This window comes from Microtus oregoni, unplaced genomic scaffold, assembly GCF_018167655.1.
Source record: "Microtus oregoni isolate MIOR12 unplaced genomic scaffold, Mior012 000005F_ref0000423, whole genome shotgun sequence".
NCBI lineage: Eukaryota > Metazoa > Chordata > Mammalia > Rodentia > Cricetidae > Microtus > Microtus oregoni.
In genome coordinates this window covers 22,699,579-22,720,844 of record NW_024543064.1, presented here as the reverse complement: position 1 = coordinate 22,720,844, position 21,266 = coordinate 22,699,579, and the positions used below count along the sequence as shown (strand labels likewise).

Sequence of the window (21,266 nt, the reverse complement as noted above, 5' to 3'; positions counted from 1 at the left end):
TCCTATCTTTTTTGTTTGTTTGCTTTTGGTTTTTGAGACAGGGTTTCTCTGTGTCCTGGCTGTCCTGGAACTTGCTTTGTAGACCAGGCTGGCCTCAAACTCCCTGAGATTCACTTGCTTCTGCCTCCCACGTGCTGGGACTAAAAGCATGTGCCACCACTGCCCGGTCTGAAATCCTGTCTTTAAAAAACAATAAAATAAAGAATTAGTTAATTAACCAGTAGAAAGTTTTAAAGTTCTTTAAATATAACTCATAATATAAATAAACCTCTAACAAGAATAAAAAGAGAAAAAAATCAGGGGGCTGGAGAGCTGACTCAGCAGTTGAGAGCACTTACTGTTCTTGTAGAGGACCTGAGTTCAGTTCCCAGCACCCTCTTCTGGACTCCTTGGAAACCACCCATACATGTAACACACACACACACACACACACACACACACACACACACACACCACATAAGGAAATAGGATGAACTTATGCCATATGATGAAACAACTTAAATGAAATATAATCAACACAGGAAGAACAGAATACTCAAGTCAGCCTTTTATCCATCAAGGTCAACCCAGCTCAAATGACATCACTGGTATTCCAACACTGAAAGAAAAATACACCAATCTTATACAAACTCAGAATATTGAAGAAGGAGACTGTTTCTCAAGATAATCTAACCATTATTTTCAGACCACAGGCCAATATCCTTCGTGCACGCAATGACAGAAATCTTTAGCAAAATGTTAGAAAAAGCGAGTTATTAATTCAGAAACAAGAAGAGAGAACAGGAGGAGATGGGGTGTGTCCTAGACATCTAAGACTGTGGACTAGGGAGAGGGCTCCATGGATCTAGGTGCTTGCTGCTAAGCCTGACAACCTGAGCTAGATCCCTGCGCTGACAGCTGAACTCAGCTTTCTCTGCCTCCCAGCTGAAGTCCAGCGGCTCTTCCAAGTCTTCCACACCAGATTGGAGCCACTGAGGCATCTGATCTCTTTGGGCTGAACCTCTCCAGTGTGCAGACAGCCATTGTTACACCACCCATCCTGTATCATGAAGTCAATCTATTAAATCCCTCCTAATATATATTCATTTTATTGGCTCTGTACCTCGAGAGAACACTAATATACTTGGGGACCACAAGCCCAGCTTCCAGCTGTGTGGGCCATCCCAGCTGACACCAGCCAGACCTGTGTGTTAAGTCATCTCTGACCCATCGCCCGATCGACGCCCGCAGGTGATTGCAGCCCATGTCATCAGTAGTACTGACCCAACTACCTAGTTCCTATTACAGGACAATGAGGCAACACTTGCCTTTATTTGGAGTGTTTTTGTGAGGGTTCCACGGGTTGTTTAAACTATGTCCGACCTTTTGTAGAAAATGCACAGATGGCCAATCAGGACAGGAGAAGGAATTAGCCAGTTGTTCGTTAGGATATTTCCCTCCCTCCCTCCCTCCCTTCCTTCCTTCCTTCCTTCCTTTGTTAGGATATTTCAAATCCCAGAATTCCAGTACTCAGGGGTCTGAGGCTGGAGGATTGCAAATTTGAGGAAGTCTAGGCTACATAGTAGGACCTTGTCCCTCCCAAAAAAAGTTTATCTAAATGATGCAACAAGCATTACTTTAAAAAGTACGACGATTTAGTATTTCATAGAACTAAAATGGCTAAAAAGAAAAATAGCAATTTTAACTTAGGAGCAATTAGAACTTTTGCACATCACCGACGGGAATGTAAGTGCAGACTGGTAAACAGATTCTTAGGAAATTCAGTGTTTATCTGCCGTACTAACTAGCAATAGTCATCTATAGGTACTTTGCAAGGTCCAGTTTCAGATCTGCAGTAAGAAATTCACAATGAGAGAGGAGGGAGGGGAAGCGAGGGAGAGCCAGAGAGAACAAATCCAAGGGTTTCCTGATGCTGAACACGCATTCGTTGCTTAGGCTTGTCAAAATGGAAAAACATATAATCCACAAATGGGATTAAGCCTGTAGTAACTACGCACCAGTAAGCAGGGAAGTCGGTGGGGAACAAAAGCCCTGCGCTGTGAGGTTGCACTTGGCAGCGATGGTGGGAAATCCTGACTAACGGCCTGCTCTCACTAACAAATGATTTACAAGAGGAAGGGAGCTAGAAAGGGAACCGAAGGCTAAACAAGGTGCGAAGATACATCAAAGCAAACACAACGCTGACTGTTCATGATCACGGGGGACCTGGTTCTCTTGCCTTCTCCAGGGACTGTTTAAAATGCGCTCTAGTTTGCTCTCAGTTACTGTGAGCAAACACTGAGCAAAAGCAACTTGGGGAGGGAAGGGTTTGTTTCAGCTTACACTTCCAGGTAACCACTGAGGGGAGTCAGGCGGGATGTGGAGGCAGGGTGGGAACAGATACTACAGAGGAACACTGCATGCTGGCTTTGCCTCCTCTGATTCATGCTCTGCTCCACCTGCTTTGTTAAAGAACTCTAGCCTGGGGTGGCACCGCCCACAGTGGGCTGGACCTCCCATCAACACTCAAGACTATTCCCCACAGTCACAGACTAACCTGATCTAGGCAATCCCTCGATTTAGACAGGTCACAGGTCACTCTTAGTTGTATCAAGCTGACAGCAGGGACTAGCTAAGACAGCTGGGATAGGAAAGTGTGGCTAAAAGTGGTTTCTTTGTGGTGGCTGGCTGGATGAGCGTAGGTTGGGAGGTTGAGGGTGTCCTAAAACTGATCATGTTCTTTCCCATCATAAAAATTAAAATACGACCCAGCAATACCACCCTTGGGAATATACCCAAGAGATGCCCTATCATACAACAAAAGTATATGCTCAACTATGTTCATAGCAGCATTGTTTGTAATAGCCAGAACCTGGAAACAACCTATATGCCCTTCAACGGAAGAATGGATGAAGAAAGTATGGAATATATACATATTAGAGTACTACTCAGCAGAAAAAACAATGACTTCTTGAATTTTGCATGCAAATGGACAGAAATAGAAAACACTATCCTGAGTGAGGTAAGCCAGACCCAAAAAGAGGAACATGGGATGTACTCACTCATATTTGGTTTCTAGCCATAAATAAAGACATTGAGCCTATAATTCATGATCCTAGAGAAGCTAAATAAGAAGGTGAACCCAAAGAAAGACATATAGTCATCCTCCTGGAGATTAACTTTCATCGGGCGATGAAAGCAGACAGAGACAGAGACCCAAATTGGAACACCGGACTGAAATCCCAAGGTCCAAATCAGGAGCAGAAGGAGAGAGAGCACGAGCAAGGAACTCAGGACCACGAGGGGTGCACCCACATACTGAGACATTGGGGATGATCTATCAGGAACTCAACAAGGCCAGCTGGACTGGGTCTGAAAAAGCATGGGATAAAACCGGACTCACTGAACATAGCGGACAATGAGGACTGCTGAGAAGTCAAGAACAATGACACTGGGTTTTGATCCTATTGCACATACTGGCTTTGTAGGAGCCTAGGCAGTTTGGATGCTCACCTTACTAGACCTGGAAGGAGGTGGGAGGTCCTTGGACTTCCCACAAGGCAGGGAACCCGGACTGCTCTTCAGGCTGATGAGGGAGGGGGACTTGATTGGGGGAGGGGGAGGGATATGGGCAGTGGAGCGGAGGAGGCAGAAATCTTTAATAAATAAATACATAAATTAAAAAAAAATAAGATACAAATTTATGTCCAAAAAGAACCCACAAGAAACAGGTGAAGTGGAATTGTGAGGATTCATGGAGGGTTTCAATATGGAAGCATCTAGGGTCTCCTAGGAGATGAGCTCTGGGCATGTCCACAAAGGAGTTTCTAGATTGGGTTGAGGTGGGAAGACTCACCCTAAATATGAGGAGCACCATTGCCTTAGCTGGGGTTCTAGACTGAATGAAAACGAGAAAGCCAGCTGCACAGCCGCAGTCTGTCTCTCCCTGCCTCCTGACTTCAGGTGCAGTGAGCAGTTGCTTCCAGCTCCTGCCACCATGTCTTCCCCGAGTGATGGGTGGTGGCCTCAAACTGTGAGCCAGGTACATCCTTCCTTCCTCAAACTGCTTTTGTTTTGTCCCAGCAGAGAAAGTGACTAACACAGAAATTGTACAAAACAAAACCAAAACCATACACAAAACAGAGGCAAAAGAGAATTTGGAGGGATGGTTTCTCTATGGGTACAGGGGAGAGAGTCAGGGAGGAACACAGGGTGAGCATCTGGGGCAAACAGCAGTGGCCTTCAGACCTGAGCAGCTGCAGGAGACTTTTTTTTTTACTGTGATTTTTTTTTTAAAGATTTTGATTTTTAAAGTGCATGCATGCCGCCCACACGATGGTAGGAGAGAACCAACCCCCACAAGTTGCCCTTTGACCTCCCAAATACATGTCACGGTATACGCCCACTCCTGACAAAATAAACAAAGAAATAGAATTTAATGTTTAAAAATAAAAGTTCCATTTGTAGGGTTTTTTGCTTTTTACTTTTTAAAGATTTGTTTTTATTTATGTGTATGAGTGTGTGTGTGCGCGCACGCGTGTGTGCACACACTACACACGTGGAGTGCCTGCAGAGATCAGAATAGGATGTCCCTGGAGCAGGAGTTATAGGGAGTTGTAAGTCACCTGGTATGGGTTCAGGGAACCGAGTTCAGGTCCTTTGCAAGAGCAGTGTATAGTCTTGACTGCTGCTGAGCCATCTCTCCAGTCCTTAGATTTTTGTTTTAAAAAGAGTCTTCCAGACTACTTGTTAAGCATGCAGTCTCCTGTCTCAACTCCCAGAGACTCTGATACAGTGAGTCTGAATGAGGATTCCAAGTGTCAACTTTAAGAGACTAAGATATTTGGTAGATTGTAGGTGCTGGAGACCGACCTACAGGGTCAGAAAAGATGTCAAACTTCTGCTAAGTAGAGAGGTGGCCTTAGGGATGGGAGAGGAACACAGATTCAACAGATGTTAACAGGGGTCTGTTCAAAAAGACCCCCAAGGGGCTGGAGAGACAGCTCAGTGGGTAAAGATCAGAATCTGGATCCCAGTACCTGGGTTAGAAGAGCCAGGGTGGTGGCTTGTACTTGTAACCCCAGCACTGGGGTGGGGGTCATGGAGCTCACTGGCTGCCAGTCTAGCCCAGTGCAGTGAATGAGTCCCAGGTTCAGAGAGAGACACTGTCTCAAAAACCATAGTGGAGAGTCACACTGAGGAAGACAACCAGTGTCACCTCTGGTCTTCACATGTATGCACACACACTCTCACATGAGCACAGGAGCACACACACATGCACACACAGGAACACACTCAGAACACACACACACATACACACACACACACATGCATGCACACACACAGTCTTTAAATTCCCAGAAGATATTAATTGAGGGATTCACGAACAAGAAATCAGGATTGTAGGTAAGTCCCAGGAATTCTTAAGACAGGCTGTATGTAATATTGGGGAAACAATTGACCGCAACAATAATAAATAGCAAGCTTGCTGAATGAGAAAAAGAAATAAAAGGGAAAGGAACATAACTGGTCCTTGGTTTCAGCACCAAGTGAAACAAAAAAATAACAAACAAACCAATAGAAAAGGAAAGGAAACAGGACTGCTCCTAGGTACAGCGGAGGAGAAGGTTTATTGTAGCTATATGGAAGAGGATCTCCAGAGTCAGGGACATCTGGGAGAGTCCAGAGTGGATGTGACCAGACTGAGCTAGGCCACGTGGAGAGAGGGGGAGGGGAAGGGGAGAGAGGGGAACCAGGTGCAGCAGCCCAAAGGTACAAAGAGAGTGAGTAACCAAAATGGTTAGCTTACATAGGGAAGAGCAGGTCAGACCCTGGGCTTGAGAGTACAGAGTAGGGGGTGGGTGTACCAGCCAGGAGGACCCTGTAACAGGTAGGGACTGAGGGATGCAGGGGGAACCGGGTGGCCAGGTCCACTTTGATAAGTTAAATAGTCACCTCAGGCATTTGTCCTAAGAAACTTAACTCTTGCTAAAGAGTTTTCTGACGAATCCTGGTGCCCACAGCAATGTGGCCCGAGCTGAGTGTTCAGTAAGCATCATGAATGAGTTGGATTAAGTGGAGAAGACAGACAACTAAAAGACATCTCTCCAGGCTCCTAAGTAGAGCTCTTGCCGAGCATACACAAAACCCTAGTTAGAACCCCAGAACTTGGGGGCGGGGAAGGCAGGGGTTGCAAAAGAAAAAGAAAATAAAGAGCCGCGGGGTGGCAGGGGGGGGGATATCTACAAAATGGATCAGGGGGGTGGAATCCTGATGACAGGAGCTCAGTTCCCAGAACCCACATGATGGAAGGGGAGAGGACCAACTCCTTCAAGTTACTCTCCTCTGATCGTCACATGATCGCCTTGGCACGCGCGTGTCCCCTATATACACACTCACGCACATACAAAATAATAAAAAGGGAAGAAGAAAAAGACAAAAGAGCATCCTCCCAGCCTTTTTCAGTCGGCCATTGTTAGCTGGAGCCTGGAAACCATAGTGGCGCTCAACGCAGGCTCTACTCCGATCACGGTCAGTAGGTGGCAGAGAGGCATCATGGCTGAAACCTAGTTTAAAACCGTGCGCCGAGTACCCGCGTTTACCCAAGTCACGCTTCCTGTGCGCAGGCCTTGCTGCGGGATGGAGGGCACCGAGAACAGTAGACTTTAGTGCCTGGCTTTGGCACTGGCTAGGTGACCCACGTGGGTAGAGCCTGGCTCTGCAGAGATCCTGCGCCCACCTCAGGCTCCAACCATCTCCCTGTCCTTGCACCTCCCGCAGCCTCCACCCACTCTGCACCTGTGCCCACGGCAGGCCACGGGTGAGGGCGATACGCCAGCTCGCTGACTCCCGTAGGTCTCCAGCTGTCCCTGCACAACCCGCAGCGCAGCGCGGCTGCATCCTCTCCCAGCCTTGTTCTGGCTGTCGCACCTGTTCCCTTCTGGGAACACAAAACTCCTCCTGCCCCCTTCTCTTCTCCGTGACCTTGGTACTTGAATCCCTGGGAAGTGAAGCTGAAGAAAATGCCAGTTTCCCTCGACCCCAGATTTCCTCAGCCTGCTCTCTAAAGAGCTCTGCACAGGCGCAGATGCATCGCGCGCCCTCCAGCCTGTCCTGCCTGGCTTGAGGGCTCACCACTCCCTGCAGGACTTCTAAAAGTTCTCATCCACAATTGGTTTTGCTCTTGAAATTCAAACCGTGGTTTCCCGCCCAAAAATGAACCCTCAGTCTCCCCTTGGTCCCCGCCTACCTGCAGCCCTCGCTTCCTCTTTCAGGTCGCCTCTGTAGCACACCTGCTGGAGAGATGGCTTGAGCTGGCAGCCCCTCCCCCACACGCCTTGGACCCTGCAGCCCTCAATGGCATCAGAGTTCTTCACTCTCGTCTCACCTCCTCTTACCTCAGCAGCCTTGGACACAGCTGAGCATCCTTCCCTTCCTTGGCCCCAAGACTACGAAGGCCACCAACACTGACCCCTCTCACTCCGTGTGTTTCTCCCCTTGACCTCTCCTCAGAGATCCACTTGGAGGCCTGGGCGTCTTATAAAACTTGAAGCAGAGTCTTGATTTTTACCCTCCTAGCCCTCTCAAGTACCCTGTCCATGAAAGGGCAGGGCTGACCCTAAACCCCCGAGGTCCACTTTTACTTCCCCTCATCCCCACTCCTTCTTTTCCAGGGCTGCCAGGAGCCTCCCTGCGGCCTCTGTATTCCCCTGTACTCTGCCTTCACCTGCTGGAATTAACATAAAAACTCTGACTTAGTGAGATGCTTGACGGGCCAGCCTGGACCCCCTTCCCCCTCTGCTCCCTCACACGGTCTTCCAACCTTTACTTGACGGTCATCATCCGGACCTTTGGACTTGCTGTTTTCCACGGATGCGCTACTACACTTCCTTCACCCAGCCCCTGTGCTGGACACTGCTGCTCGCTCGCTCACTCCTCCCCCTTTCATTTCCCCTGTGCTCCCATGCCACTTTGTCATCTACCTATGTGTTTCTTTATGCCGTTTCTTACCTGCAAGGCGAAGCTTTTCCTCTCGTGTTGAACATGGGTCCCTTGGGGCTAGAACAGCACCAGGCAGGTGGACAGATGGATGGATGGAAGGATGGATGCATGGGTAATGGACAGACGGATGGTAGATTGATGAATGGTGGATGGACACATGGATAGGTGGGTAGATGGATGACTGATGGCTGGTGGATGGGTGGGTGGAGTGATGGATAATGAATAGAGGATAGATGGATGGATAGATGGATAGTGGATTGCTGGACGAATGAATGGATGAACAGGTGGGTGGATGGTTGATAATGAATGGATAGATGGATGACTGATGGCTGGTAGATGGGTGGATAGATGGATGATGGATAATGGATGGATGGATGGATGATGAATGGATGGATGGATGATGGATGGATGGATGATGGATGGATGGATGGATGATGGATGGATGGATGATGGATGGATGATGGATGGATGGATGATGGATGGATGGATGATGGATGGATGGATGATGGATGGATGAATGGATGATGGATAGATGGATTGATGGTGGATGGATGGATGGATGATGGATGATGGATGGATAAAGGATGGATGGATGATGGATGATGGATGGATAATGGATGGATGATGGATGGATGGATGGATGGATGATGGATGGATGGATGATGGATGGATGGATGGATGATGGATGGATGGATGATGGATGGATGGATGATGGATGGATGGATGGAAGTATAGTAGGTTGATGGATAGATGAATGGATGAACAGATGGGTGAATGATAAGTGGATGGATGGTTGATAATGAGTATTTGGACAGTGGATATGGAAGCATGGTAGGTAGATGGATGAATGGATGAGAGACGGATAAATGATAAATAATGGGTGGATGATGGCTGACTGGCTGGTGGGATGGATGGATAAATGGATGGATGGTAGATGAATGAACAAATAAATATGAATATTCATAATTCTAAAGAATAAAACCCACAGAACAAGCAGAACACACCAGGTCTTGCATCTTAACACAGTTTTATTATTTTCACCAAAGCCAGGTCATATTTGTATTTTGAAAACTCCTTTGATAGGTAGAGATCAATGTTTCCACTCCCAATTTGCAAGCTCCAGAGAGGTCCAGTGAGTAGCACACTATCCTGAAGGCCGAGCCTTTCCCACATCCATGGGAGGTGTCTGCAGCCCACACCTTCCATGGGCTGTCTGGGGGGAGAATTCGCTTCAGTTCAAGGATGCTGGAAGATTCATTCAGATGACGGAGGTAGGTTGTGACATGACTCTGGCAGGTTGGGAAAGCCTTGGCAGAGACTGTGGGTCCCAGAAATTCTCATCAGGCAGAAGTTTGGAAAGTACACAGGAAGTGGTGGCTTTGCCCCTGAGGACATTCTCCTCCCCCCATGCTCACCACAAAAAGTGGTCCCGAAAGCACTCCTAGGTACCCTTTTGCTGGTGTCCTCCCTCAGAAGACACAGTCTTTTTTGAGGTTAAGGTGCCTAGCCCTGAAGGGGATACTCCTGTGCCCACACAAGTCCCACCGTTCCTTTTTCCCTCATTCCCCCAACACCATGGGGATATTGTTGCCTAGGGGGATAGAGAGCCAGAAGGGATGCCAAGTCAGCCACCTAGGACATCCAGCTGGTACTTCAAGCCTACTCAAGAAGGACAACTTTCAATGTGTAATAGGGTCTCACTAATGCATAAGAGGCCAGGCCTCTGTTTTCCCCCAAGGGCCTATTCCACCACCCTCTGATCTTAAGTTTTCCTCATAGCATACCAGGTGTGTCTCCATTCTGGCCATGTGCTGGCCTAAGGTGCTGTCTCCAGTAGGCTCCTGTAGAAAAGTTGCTACAGTTCAAGAGGTTCATAGGACTCCCCCTCTCTCTCTGGTGGTGAGTCCTGAGCTGGGTAGAGCAGGGGCTCTGACAATTGGGGAGCTACTACTACTACAAGCTGCTAGAGCCAGCAGGTTTTGGGCCATGGCGCTAAGGACTAGCTGGGTCCATCGGCTGCTTGATTCTACTCCCACTGAGGCATCCATAAGGTGCAGCTGCCCAGGCAACCTGTGACTTAACCTCAGGAGAGGCTGAGACCCCGTCAGCCCCGCAGGCTCATGGCAAAGTGAGGTGAGACCCACTACTAGGGTCGTGTGAAGAGCAGTGTTTCCTAAGCCCAGGGCTCCTAAGTTCAGCTACCAGCTCACATTGCCAGGCCAAGGGTCTGGAGAAAGCACCCCACATCTATCCCTCCCATACCTTTCCCCTTGGTCACCTGAGCTGGGGGCCCACGGCATCGTAGACCGTTATGATCGGGAAACCATTGAAGGTGGAACTCATGGAGATCTTGTATGCACCCGTGTCAGGGAAAATCAGCCAGTCGCCCACATCCAACTCCGGCAGCTGGACCTCCTTCAAGGAGAGCTTGTCAAAGGCATCACATGTGGGGCCATAGAGGGTGCAGGGGAAGAGGCGGGGCTCTGAGGGGAACTCCTGCAGGGAGAAGGAGATGGGGTCAGAGAAGGAAGGGTCTTACTAGGATGTTAGACATGGTTCCAGGAGACGTGGTCATCCAGTAAGGACAGTACCATTCAACCGCAGTGAACAGTGACAGAGTGGCTGTTCTGTGCCAGCCTTGAGGGCACACCCAAAGGCCTTTCCTGGAGCTCGCATTGCATCGGGGCCATGTCTCAGCCCACTGGCTCACAAACACATCACGTGTACATGCTGAGGACCCGAAGATGGGGTCTCAGAGTCCACTGCACACTGGAGCCACCTGGAGAGTTTTAATGATGAATGGATGCTGGATCTCACCTGGGGCTTTAAATCTATTTTTATATATGAGAGCATGGCCAGGCGGTGGGGACTTTGACAGCTTGGCAGGTGGCTCTAATGTGAAGGGAGCTTGGGAACCAGTACTCTCCAAGTCTCCTGCTCCTCCAACATTCCAGAGTGCATGCGCGCGCGCGCGCACACACACACACACACACACACACACACACACACGGAAGCATCCAGAGCTGATCAGACCCACGCAGCCTCCACAGACATGCACAGTCATGAGTCACCAGGTGTGCACCAGGAAACACAAATGTGTACGTGCTATGCCTCACACCCATGCCCAACATGACAACCTGCAGAGCGTGGGTGACCTGAGACCCTGCCTCTCAGGTCAGCGACTGAAGTTGATGGTCTCAGGACACAAGGTCCCCTTACCTTCACCACAATGGGTATCCTGGGGACAGGTTCCCTGAGGAAGATCCGGAAGGAACCATAATAGCCCTCATTGAGATAGTATGCCATCTTCCTGTGGCCTCCTGGGGACAGGGAGTGGACAGGATGAAGTGTGTTTGGTTATGTCTCCCTGATGAGTCCCAGTTCCCTTGGGAGAAGTGGCTGCCCAGTGAGGCAGAATTCCTGCCTTGTCCTAAGGGTCTTCCCCAACCCACCTTCTGTCATGGCTAGGGGCATGGCACTAGGCCCCACTGCCCTCCGCTCCCCACATAGGAACACTGAACAGCAGTAACCGGCGTGGGATGGTCTGTTTTAAGCTCCTCATGTGTGGAGTACATGGATGCTCTTGCCTGTACTTATTGGGTATCATAAGCCCTGCATTACAGTTGGAGAAACTGAGTCTTGCCAGAAGTCCACAGGAGTAGGCAATGCCCTCGGATCATCCCCAGACACAGGTTCAAGCGCTTGGAGTAGGTCCCCGAGTGCCTACTGTGTGAGACAGGGCAGGAGCAGTGGCTGTTTGATGTTCCGCTTCAGGGCGCGCCGGTGGGTGCATTGCCTTCCTTTCAGAGATGCCTTTGTTCGCTGCCCTTCCTTCCTTCCATCCTTCCCTCTATCCCTCCCTCCTTCTCTCCCTCCTCCCTCCCTCCATCCCTCCTTCTTTCTTTCCTTCTTCCTTCCTTCCTCCTTCCTTCCTTCCTTCCTTCCTTCCTTTCTTCCTTCCCTTTCTGCTCTCTTATTTACAGGGTGTTGGTGGATTGAACCCAGGGCCTTGCTTTTGCTAGGCAAGTGTTCTACCACTGAACTATATCTGCAGATCTTGGCTTTTGAGATGGGATCTTACCACGTTGCTCAACAAGGCACTGAAGTTGTGATCTTTTTGCCTCGGCCTCCCGAGTGCTGGGATTGCAGACATACGCCACCGCACCCTGCTTTATCTTAGGCTTGTGTTTGTTTGAGATAAATTCTCCTAGCCCACACTGGCCTGTGTGGTGTAGACTTCTCTTGAACTCATGATCTGCCTCCTCAACCTAAGTGCTGGCACTACAGGTGGGTACCAGCTTGACACTCTGGCATCTGGGCTCTGCAGACACAGAAGAGTCTGACCTTCCCTGGCTAGCTAATTCCTAGAGGCAGTAATTATCCCCCAAAATGGCCTCCCTCATGTACAACTACTACCTTGACTGTAGGCTCTCAGTCAATAGAACCAATCCTGAGGGGAGATGTCACACGTACTTTGTAGCCTGCTGACCTCTAAGGTATTGGTCAGAGACCACACTAGATTCTAGGCCTTTTGGCTATAGAATCCCCACCCCCACGGTCACGTGTGTTTTGTACAGGAGTTCCTATGTAGTTACACCCTCAGCTTTATCGTGCACCTGGAATTATGATGATGGCTGCCTGGAAACCTTTCTTCCAAATAAATTCTTTTGTGTTTAAATATGCCAACAATAAACTGCCCACCATTAGCCTCCCTGAAGCTTGATCCAGGCCGACGACATCAATCTGAACCATGTTTTCATTCTCACCTCTTCAAGATTGCTTCGCTGCCTGCCTTGACACCTGCAGAGACCCCAGCACATGGCAGGAGCCAGGTCAGCCCAGACTACACAAGACCCTCTGTCCACGAACATCCCAGTGAAGATGCTGACCTACTCTCCCTTCTCACCTAATCCACTCTGTGTAGATAATTCATGCAGAGTCTCTTGTCTCTGGGAAAGTGTGTGTAAAAATTTATCTGAGACAGCTGTCTCCATGTAAGCAAGCCTTGCCATAGCTAATTAGGACAAATCCTTAAGACAAATCCTGAGTGTGCTATAAAACCTTGGCCAACTCCTACAGCACCAACGACTGCAGATGGCTCCCTCCCTCAGAACATGCCGCCCCTATTGATACTGTATTGATTACTCATTTAAGCAAGTGCCAGCTTTCCCCCAGCTCCTTCACACTCTTTTCTATGACTCCCAGATCCTGCAGATACGAAGGCCTACCAAGCTTGTCCTTCACAGCCATCTTAGCCCGTCTTCACATCCTTGCTCCTGAACCTGCACGCAGAATTCCAGTCAGACTCTGTCAACCTCTGGGCGATCGGCGGCCATTTGGAAGCTGACTCTGAGTACGGATTTTTTCACCTCTGGTTTTCCTTCTTTCTCTTCCCTATCTCCTTAACCCCAATTCCAGTGATACCCAGATCAATTCTGGATTGAGTTCCTCGTGATGCTAGGGATGAGGGGTACCAGTCCTGGAGTCAGGAAGGCATAGGCTGGTTTATCTACTGACTAGTTGTGCCACCTCGGACAGGGCACTGCCCCTCTCTGAGTCTCCATGTCTACACGTGTTCACTGGGGGTGACCCAAAGCGGCCTCACGGGATCGGTGAGCAGACCTGAGGTAAAATATGTGTTTCAGCTGTCGCTGACTTGCGCAGATTAGCAGCTCTTGCTTTTGTTTATGTAATGAATAACAAAGCTCCCAAATCCTTGTGATTGGCTGTGGTGAAATGGGTGAGGACAGGTGCGCTCCACCCCAGCATCCTCCGGTGAGGCGCTTCATCAAAGGCGGATAAGGGAGGGCATCAGAGTGACGGTAAATATTTACCTGTGGGTGTCACTCAGTCCCGAAGATCAAAGAGGGCTAGTTCAGTGGATGCCGACCTGGGAATAGTCTCAATTTTGCCATGAAAGCATCTCTGGTTCATTCTCTGGGAACATGGCCACCCCAGGTCCCTCCCACACTCAGAGGCAAAATAGCTGAAGAACTCCCCTGGGAGGCACGGTGACGCGTGTCAAAAGGTCCTGTCACCGGAGGATGTCAGCCTTAGGGACGTGTCCTATCACAGCAGTCAGCCCTGCTTTATCTGCTGAGGGAGCTTGTGCTGGAGTTCTCCGTCACTGATAGAACCTGTCACCTCCTGCACCCAAGGGTCTTGACTAGGCTTAGTAATGGGTATGTAGGGCCCTGGAGGCCGAACCTTGCAATTGCTCCCTCAGGCCAGCAGACTTACCCACTACCTAGAAGGGCACGTTGGCCTCTGTCCTTCACCTTCCCCTCTTCTGGGGCACAGTAAACAGTGCCCAGACAGGGCCAATCCAGTATGCAACTCTGATCTCAATTGCTACAATTAGGCACCCAGGGTATACCCCAGAATCATGCTCCAATCTCTCCCCAAGTCCTGGGACATCTGGACAGTGGCTACACCTGGCACCCACCTGGCTCCAGGGAGGCCTTCTTGGCTATGATGTTCACAGCAGCTGTGCATACGGACTCCGCATAAAAGCGGCCAGGCTCTGCGATGACCTGGACACCAGTCCCCTCCGGGAAGTACTGGGTCCGGGCAGCATTGATCACTGTAGCTATCTGTGGAGACAGATCCAGCCTCTGCTGTATCCTGAGTCTATGCAACTGCCATGACCCCCTTTCCTTTGACCCTATAATAGCCTTTCAGATAGCAAGCTCACCTCCTCTTACTCAAGAAGAAACAGGTAGAAAGGAAGTCAAGACAGGCCAGAGCACACAGCCAGTGTTTGGGCCCTGGCACCCTGAGGATATGACCTTGAAAATAATTGACACATGGTCAGCAGAGACAGAATGTCTTCATGGTCCCCTGAAGCTAAGGGACCATGAGTGTCTACCAGGGTTAGGGTCTACGGCTAAAGGACATGGAGGGGTTGTAGGGATAGCTGGGGGGGGGGATATAACGCCTACCTCATGAGAGGCTGGAGATGAAAAAGAAAAGGACAGGAAGAGGGGGAAGAAGGAGCATGAAGAAGAGGGATGGAGGTGGAAGGGGGACAGGAGGGGAGGAGGAGGAAGAGAAGGAAGAAGAAGGGGAGGAGAAGGAAAAGAAGGAGGAAGAAGGAAGAGGTAGAAAAGAGCATTGTTGGATGTGACTCCTGATCTTGGACCAGAGCTGTGAGGCAACAAAAAAGCACAGCAAGCAGGTGCACACACTCAGACACACTCGGGTGCACACACTCAGACACACACTCAGACACACTCAGGTGCACACACTCAGACACACTCGGATGCACACACTCAAACACACTCGGGTGCACACACTCAGACACACTCGGGTCACACACTCAGACACACTCGGGTCACACACTCAGACACACTCGGGTGCACACACTCAGACACACACTCAGACACACACTCAGACACACACTCAGACACACTCGGGTACACACACTCAGACACACTCGGGTCACACACTCAGACACACTCGGGTGCACACACTCAGATACACTCGGGTGCACACACTCAGACACACTCGGGTGCACACACTCAGACACACTCGGATGCACACACTCAGACACACTCGGATGCACACACTCAGACACACTCGGGTGCACACACTCAGACACACTCGGGTCACACACTCAGACACACTCGGGTGCACACACTCAGACACACTCGGGTGCACACACTCAGACACACTCGGGTCACACACTCAGACACACTCGGGTGCACACACTCAGACACACACTCAGACACACACTCAGACACACTCGGGTCACACACTCAGACACACTCGGGTGCACACACTCAGACACACTCGGATGCACACACTCAAACACACTCGGGTGCACACACTCAGACACACACTCAGACACACTCAGGTGCACACACTCAGACACACTCGGATGCACACACTCAAACACACTCGGGTGCACACACTCAGACACACACTCAGACACACTCAGGTCCACACACTCAGACACACTCGGGTGCACACACTCATACACACTTGGGTGCACACACTCAGACACATTCGGGTGCACACACTCAGACACACTCAGGTGCACACACTCAGACACACACTCAGACACACTCAGGTGCTCACACTCAGACACAGTCACACACATAGTCAGGTGAAGATGTCTGTCAGACTCAAACCACAGTGTCTGCAAACAGACCCAGTTATGCGAGGTTCTATGTACAAACACACAGGCATGCGCACACACTTGTCCCCCCACCCCCACCCCCACCCCAAGCTGCTATACTCAGACTGCCACTCTTACTCTGGGGCCATCCAGCTCACCTCCTCAAATTTAGCTTCAGAGCCCTCAGTTCCAGGGAAGCCTCCTCCGAGATCCAGGAGGCTCATGCAGTGACCCACCCTGCGGCCCATCTCAAATACACGATGGCAGTCAGCGATGGCCTGCCTGTAGCTCTGGGGTGCCTGGCAGTCGGAACCCACGTGGAAGCTGAACATGGCCGATGGTGTGGAAGACACAGATTCAAGTCAGTGTGAGGCCAGATGCACTGAAGAACACTCACCCAGGGGCTGCAAGACCAGTGCCAGCCTGTGCCAAGATGACGCTGGCCCACTTGGCACCCGTAGATGTATGTGGCCTTGGTCATACCCGGTGTCCTCCTGGACACGCATATCCCATAGTCACCCAGTCAGGGATAACGACAAAGTAACATTTTCTTCCCCAGCCGCCCACTCCCCATGCCTTTGTTGAAGGGGCTCTCCTTCTCTTACCTAGAACCCCACAACCCACTGCCCCCTGCAGGTAAACAGAGAAACCAGTTCAGGTTAGAGGGGATGAGGTAAGCAAGAATTTTCTAACCAGATACAAAGTCTGGCTGGTCAGATGGCCCAGAGAGTAAAGGCACTTGCTGCCAAAACCCACTGAGTTCAATTCCTGATCCCCACACAGTGAGAGAAGAAAACTGGTTCCTAAAAACTGTCCCCTGACCTCCACATGTGCACCATGGCATGAGCACACACACATAAATATAAAAAAATAATTGTTCCAGGGCAGGCTCCTAAGCTACATTAGAAACCCTGCCCCCCCCCCAAGAAAAAAGAAAAAAAATAGTATCTCATATAGCGCAAGCTAGCCTCCAACTCATTATATAACCAAGGATGACCTTAAACTTCTGACCCTCCAGCCTCCATTTGTAGAGGGCTGGGATTGCAGGGTACTTACTACCCTGGTTTTATTCGGTGCATACTAGGCAAGAACGCTACCATTTGAACTATGTCCCTAGCCCTGCTCCTCCTCCCCTTTTTTTGGAGTCTGGGTTTCCTGTTGTTCAGCCTGCTCTTGATCTTGTCCCTGTCCTCCTTCTGCCTCCTGGAGTGCTGGGATTACAGCTGTGTGTCCCTACACCCAGAGCTCAGAATCCCTTAAAGAGGAAAATGAATGCACGTCTCCTGGAGGGATGAAATGTACAAAATTCCCACCCGAGACTCGATCTGTAAAGTGATTAGTCCCCAAGGGAAGAAAGGGAATCAGCGACAGCGATCCTGACTCCATTTAAAATTCCAATTTTTCTCATCATGGAGATTTTTGGATTTGTTTTGATTGTTTTAAATACTGTTTGAAAATGTTGCATATCTAGAGCGTTAAGTTTCTGATGTTTACTTCAATTTGTCCCCTAGGCTATTCGTGCCTCCCGTCCTCTAGGCCTGGAAAACACACAAAGCAGAGGTGTCCCCGAGAGTCCGTGGCTGCCTAGGGACAGCAACAGAAATCAAGACAGAAAAGGCCAGTGCTCACGTACGAGGCCCCCACCACGGCCAACCCCAGCTCTCTGGCAGCCTGAAGCAAGTGTGTGCATGCCTCCAGCTGAGCTCCAAATTTGGCATTCAGTGGAAAGGTGCTTTGACTGTCCCGGGCCTGTATCCGGAGGACCAACCTGGAAGAGGAAGGACGGAGTGGGGCATGGGTGCACCGGAACCCTGAGGTACTCCAATCTTCCCACTCACCCCTGCCTAGCTGCTCCCGACGACCCAGCATGAAGACCAAGTGTGTTCTGTAAAAACACACTTTTTACAGAATTTTTCCAGGCAAGAACAAGTGGGATAGAATCACACAGTTAAGCTTTCTAAAGAATCTGAGGTATAGGCTGGGTGGTGGTGGTTCATGCCTTTAATCCTAGCTTTTGGGAAGAAGAGGTAGGCAGGTCTTTGAGTTCGATACCAGCCTGGTCTACAGATAAGTTCCAGGACAGTCAGGGCTACACAGAGAAACCCTCTCTTGAAAAACTAAACAGAGATGTCACATGCTTTCTTAAGATCACACAGCATAGGGGTAATGAATCTGAAATGTGAGCCTTGGTATGACCTAGTATAGTTTTTCTATGACGTCATGGATGCCAGACCTTCTCATGATGAGCTCGGTCCAGTGCCAGAGCAGTGTCAAGGTCTATTTGGTACTAATATGATCCTAAGAAAGCACTGGGCCTCCTGGCTCAACCCTTGTACCTGTAGTCCCAGAGGTTTCGAGACCCAGATCCATCTGTTGGAGTCCCTTGGCCCACTGTTTCCAGTTGTATGTCTGCCATCTTACCTGGCCCCAGGGTGGTGCTGGGCCACCTTAGCCAGTTCCTCCTCACTGTCGAAGGTCAGAAGCTGCACCCCACGGCGGGCTGCATACTGGATGTGGGAGATGGCCTTGCAGGGGTTGGCGAAGATGATTCGTGAGGGGGCTACGCCCAAGCCCAGCACTTGCTCCAGCTCCGCCTGGTGTGGGTGAAGGTCAGAGCTGGGGATGCACTGCAGTCCCTGCCTTCCCTGACTCTTTGGGGATAGAGCCTTAGCCTGAACTAGTGGGGATACCTTCTAGTGAACCCCTTCTGGGACCAGATCCTTCACTGAGAGAGTGTCAGGTCCCAAAGAAACCTGGGACAAGTTTCACTCCTATCGGTAGCTCATCCTGCCCCCTACCCTGAACCTCTCCCACCCTGGGTCTGAGCTTTGCTTCCCTTCCCCCAACTTCTGATTCCTATGTGTCTCAGGCATTTTGCCTATTTGCCCTCTTGGTTCCCATGTGCCTCTTGGTCCTCTTCTCTTCTCTTCTCTTCTCTTCTCTCCTCTCCTCTCCTCTCCTCTCCTCTCATTTTCTCTTCTCTTCCTCTCTCACTCCCCCTCCCCTCATGGACAAGTTTATTCTGCTGGTCATGTTCAGCCTTAACTCCTCCAGACCCCGCTGACTGTTCTCTTCCTCATATCTACAATAAAACCTTCTCTTCAACCAAACCTAGGAGCCGTCATGTCCTCATTAGCACTCAGTGTTGGCCCCATTTGAAAGGGGGGAGAAGCTGAGGCTCAGAAGAGTAACTAGCTATGCTAGGAAGGGACCCGGTTCCTTAGTTCAGGTTACGTGGTCTTGTCACATAGCCCCGTGCAAGGCTGACCACAGCATTCGAGGGACCGGGGCTACCACTCGGTTGGTAGAGAGCTTACCTATCAGGCACAAAGCCCTCCATCCAACCAGCACCGGGTAAACCAGGTGGTCTGTGCCTGTGATCTCAGCATTGGGAAGGTAGAGGTGGAAGACCAGAGGTTCAAGGTCATCCTCGGACCTGGCAGTGAATTCTGAACTAGCCTGGATTCCATTAGATTCAGAGCAAATAAAACCACCAATGCAACAACAAAAAGTCTTGAGCCCTCCACATGCCAGTCACCATCTTGGGGGCCAGAGTCCCCATTCCTGATCTCCTGACCATCGGGCAGTATTTCTCCAGAAAGTGACAGGCCGGTGGGGAAGATTGGCAAGCTGGCACAGGCTCACCTGACTGGCACAATCAAAGCCAGTGCCCAGGGCAGCCAGGATGAACAGCACCCAGGGGCTGCTGTTGCACTTCACTGCATAGAAGGGCTGGACTTGGGGCAGGGCCTGGAGGAAGGTCTGGTGGCGGCGGGCCAGCACATCCAAGTCAGCCACCATGAAGGGGTCTTGGCGGCCCTGTTAGGGCAAGAACAAGAGAGCGAGGTGGGGAGAAGGTTAGGTCCTGGGATCCTCTCCACTCTATGACAAAACCATTACTGATCCTCTAATTTTCTTTCCCTCTCCTTCCATTTCACTTTGTGGGAGTTTTGTTTGTTTATTTTTTTTGAGACAGGGTTTCTCTGTGTAGCCTTGGATCTCCTGGAACTTGCTCTGTAGACCAGGCTGGCTTTGAACTCACCATTGCCTGGTGTTGTTTCTTCCTTCTTAAAAGCCAGGGAAAACAAAGGCTCAGTTAGAAAATCGATGGCTTGAGGTTACACAGCAAGAATATGACAGAGAATTTGATTTTTTGTTTTGTTTTGGTTTGGTTTGATTTTGGCTTTTCGAGACCAGGTTTCTCTGTAGCTTTGGAACCTGTCCTGGAACGAGTTCTTGTAAACTAGGCTGGCCCTGATCAATTTTATATTTTTAATTTAATTTTTTTTTTGAGACAGGGTTCCTCTATGTAGCCCTGGCTGTCCTGGAACTTGTGTAGACCAGGCTGGCCTCGAACTTAGAGATCCACCTTCTGAGTTCTGGGATTTAAGAAGTACACCACCATGTCTGGTAAAGAAAGGATTTGAACTCTGGTTTTTATATCTCTTTAAAAAGGTGCAGGGAGGCAGCTATCTGTAGACCAAAGCCAGAGATAGGATGGCTTCAGCCCCAGACAATGGTGTGGTTGAGGGTAAACCCAAGTGCCGAGGGAACAGAACAGCAGAGCTTGCTCAGGACCCCAGCACAGGCCCTGGGAAAGCCTAGTCTGATGGCCTCCAAGCTGTAACCAGGGAAACATTCATGAGTACCATCAAGGAAGGGGTGGGACTCACCCTCCCTCCTTACCGCAATGGTGAGTTCCTGGATCTTCCTCAGGACCAGCTGCCGGGCAGATTCCTCTGGCCCCAGAATAATGGGCTCTGATGGCCACAGGCTTCCTGTGGTTCCCAGCTGCTCCCTCGGGCCCCCAGGGCGGGTGCTCATTCCTGAGACAACAGCTGAGGTGTTCTCTGGGCACAGTTCTGGCACCCTAGAAAGGACAGCTCTGTGGGCCCAGTCTTTTCCTTCCTCATCTCCTGCTGTCCCTTCCCCAGCCTCAACGGCCAAATCCTTGAAACCTGCGAACCTGCGTCCCATTCGGCCCAAGAACTCCACCAAACCCTGTGATGGTTTACTGATGGCACATGACCTGAGGCACAAATGCAGGTGACAAGCAAGGCCATTCCCTCGGAAGGGAAACATAGGACTCTCCTCTAGGCTCCTTCCCACATGCACCCCATTCAAGATGAGAAACTGAGACTCAGTCAAGCAGTCCAACTGTGTATCA

At 50.1% G+C, this 21,266-nt stretch overlaps 1 protein-coding gene across 1 annotated transcript; it reads right to left on the bottom strand.

Annotated features, from left to right (window-relative positions):
* Positions 1–8,996: 8,996 nt before the first annotated feature.
* Positions 8,997–20,945, bottom strand: LOC121447817 (antizyme inhibitor 2-like). Its single transcript, XM_041651105.1, has 10 exons — positions 20,786–20,945; positions 19,745–19,918; positions 18,521–18,693; positions 17,733–17,867; positions 16,258–16,423; positions 14,426–14,573; positions 11,200–11,300; positions 10,259–10,476; positions 9,765–9,821; positions 8,997–9,298 (listed from the first exon to the last, which is right to left on the bottom strand). The coding sequence occupies exons 1-9, from the start codon at positions 20,921–20,923 to the stop codon at positions 9,797–9,799; spliced, it is 1,278 nt and encodes a 425-aa protein (XP_041507039.1). The 5' UTR covers positions 20,924–20,945; the 3' UTR covers positions 8,997–9,298; positions 9,765–9,796.
* Between the last annotated feature and the right edge of the window lie 321 nt (positions 20,946–21,266).

Bases quoted from the DNA above. Each gene is read 5' to 3' on its own strand.
- LOC121447817 (XM_041651105.1), bottom strand. From the start codon at position 20,923: ATGAGCACCCGCCCTGGGGGCCCGAGGGAGCAGCTGGGAACCACAGGA. The intron at 16,424-17,732 runs GTACGTGAGCAC...GGCCATGTTCAG, and splicing joins TTGGCCGTGGTGGGGGCCTC to CTTCCACGTGGGTTCCGACT. The intron at 10,477-11,199 runs GTAAGGGGACCT...TTCTCCCTGCAG, and splicing joins GGATACCCATTGTGGTGAAG to GAGTTCCCCTCAGAGCCCCG.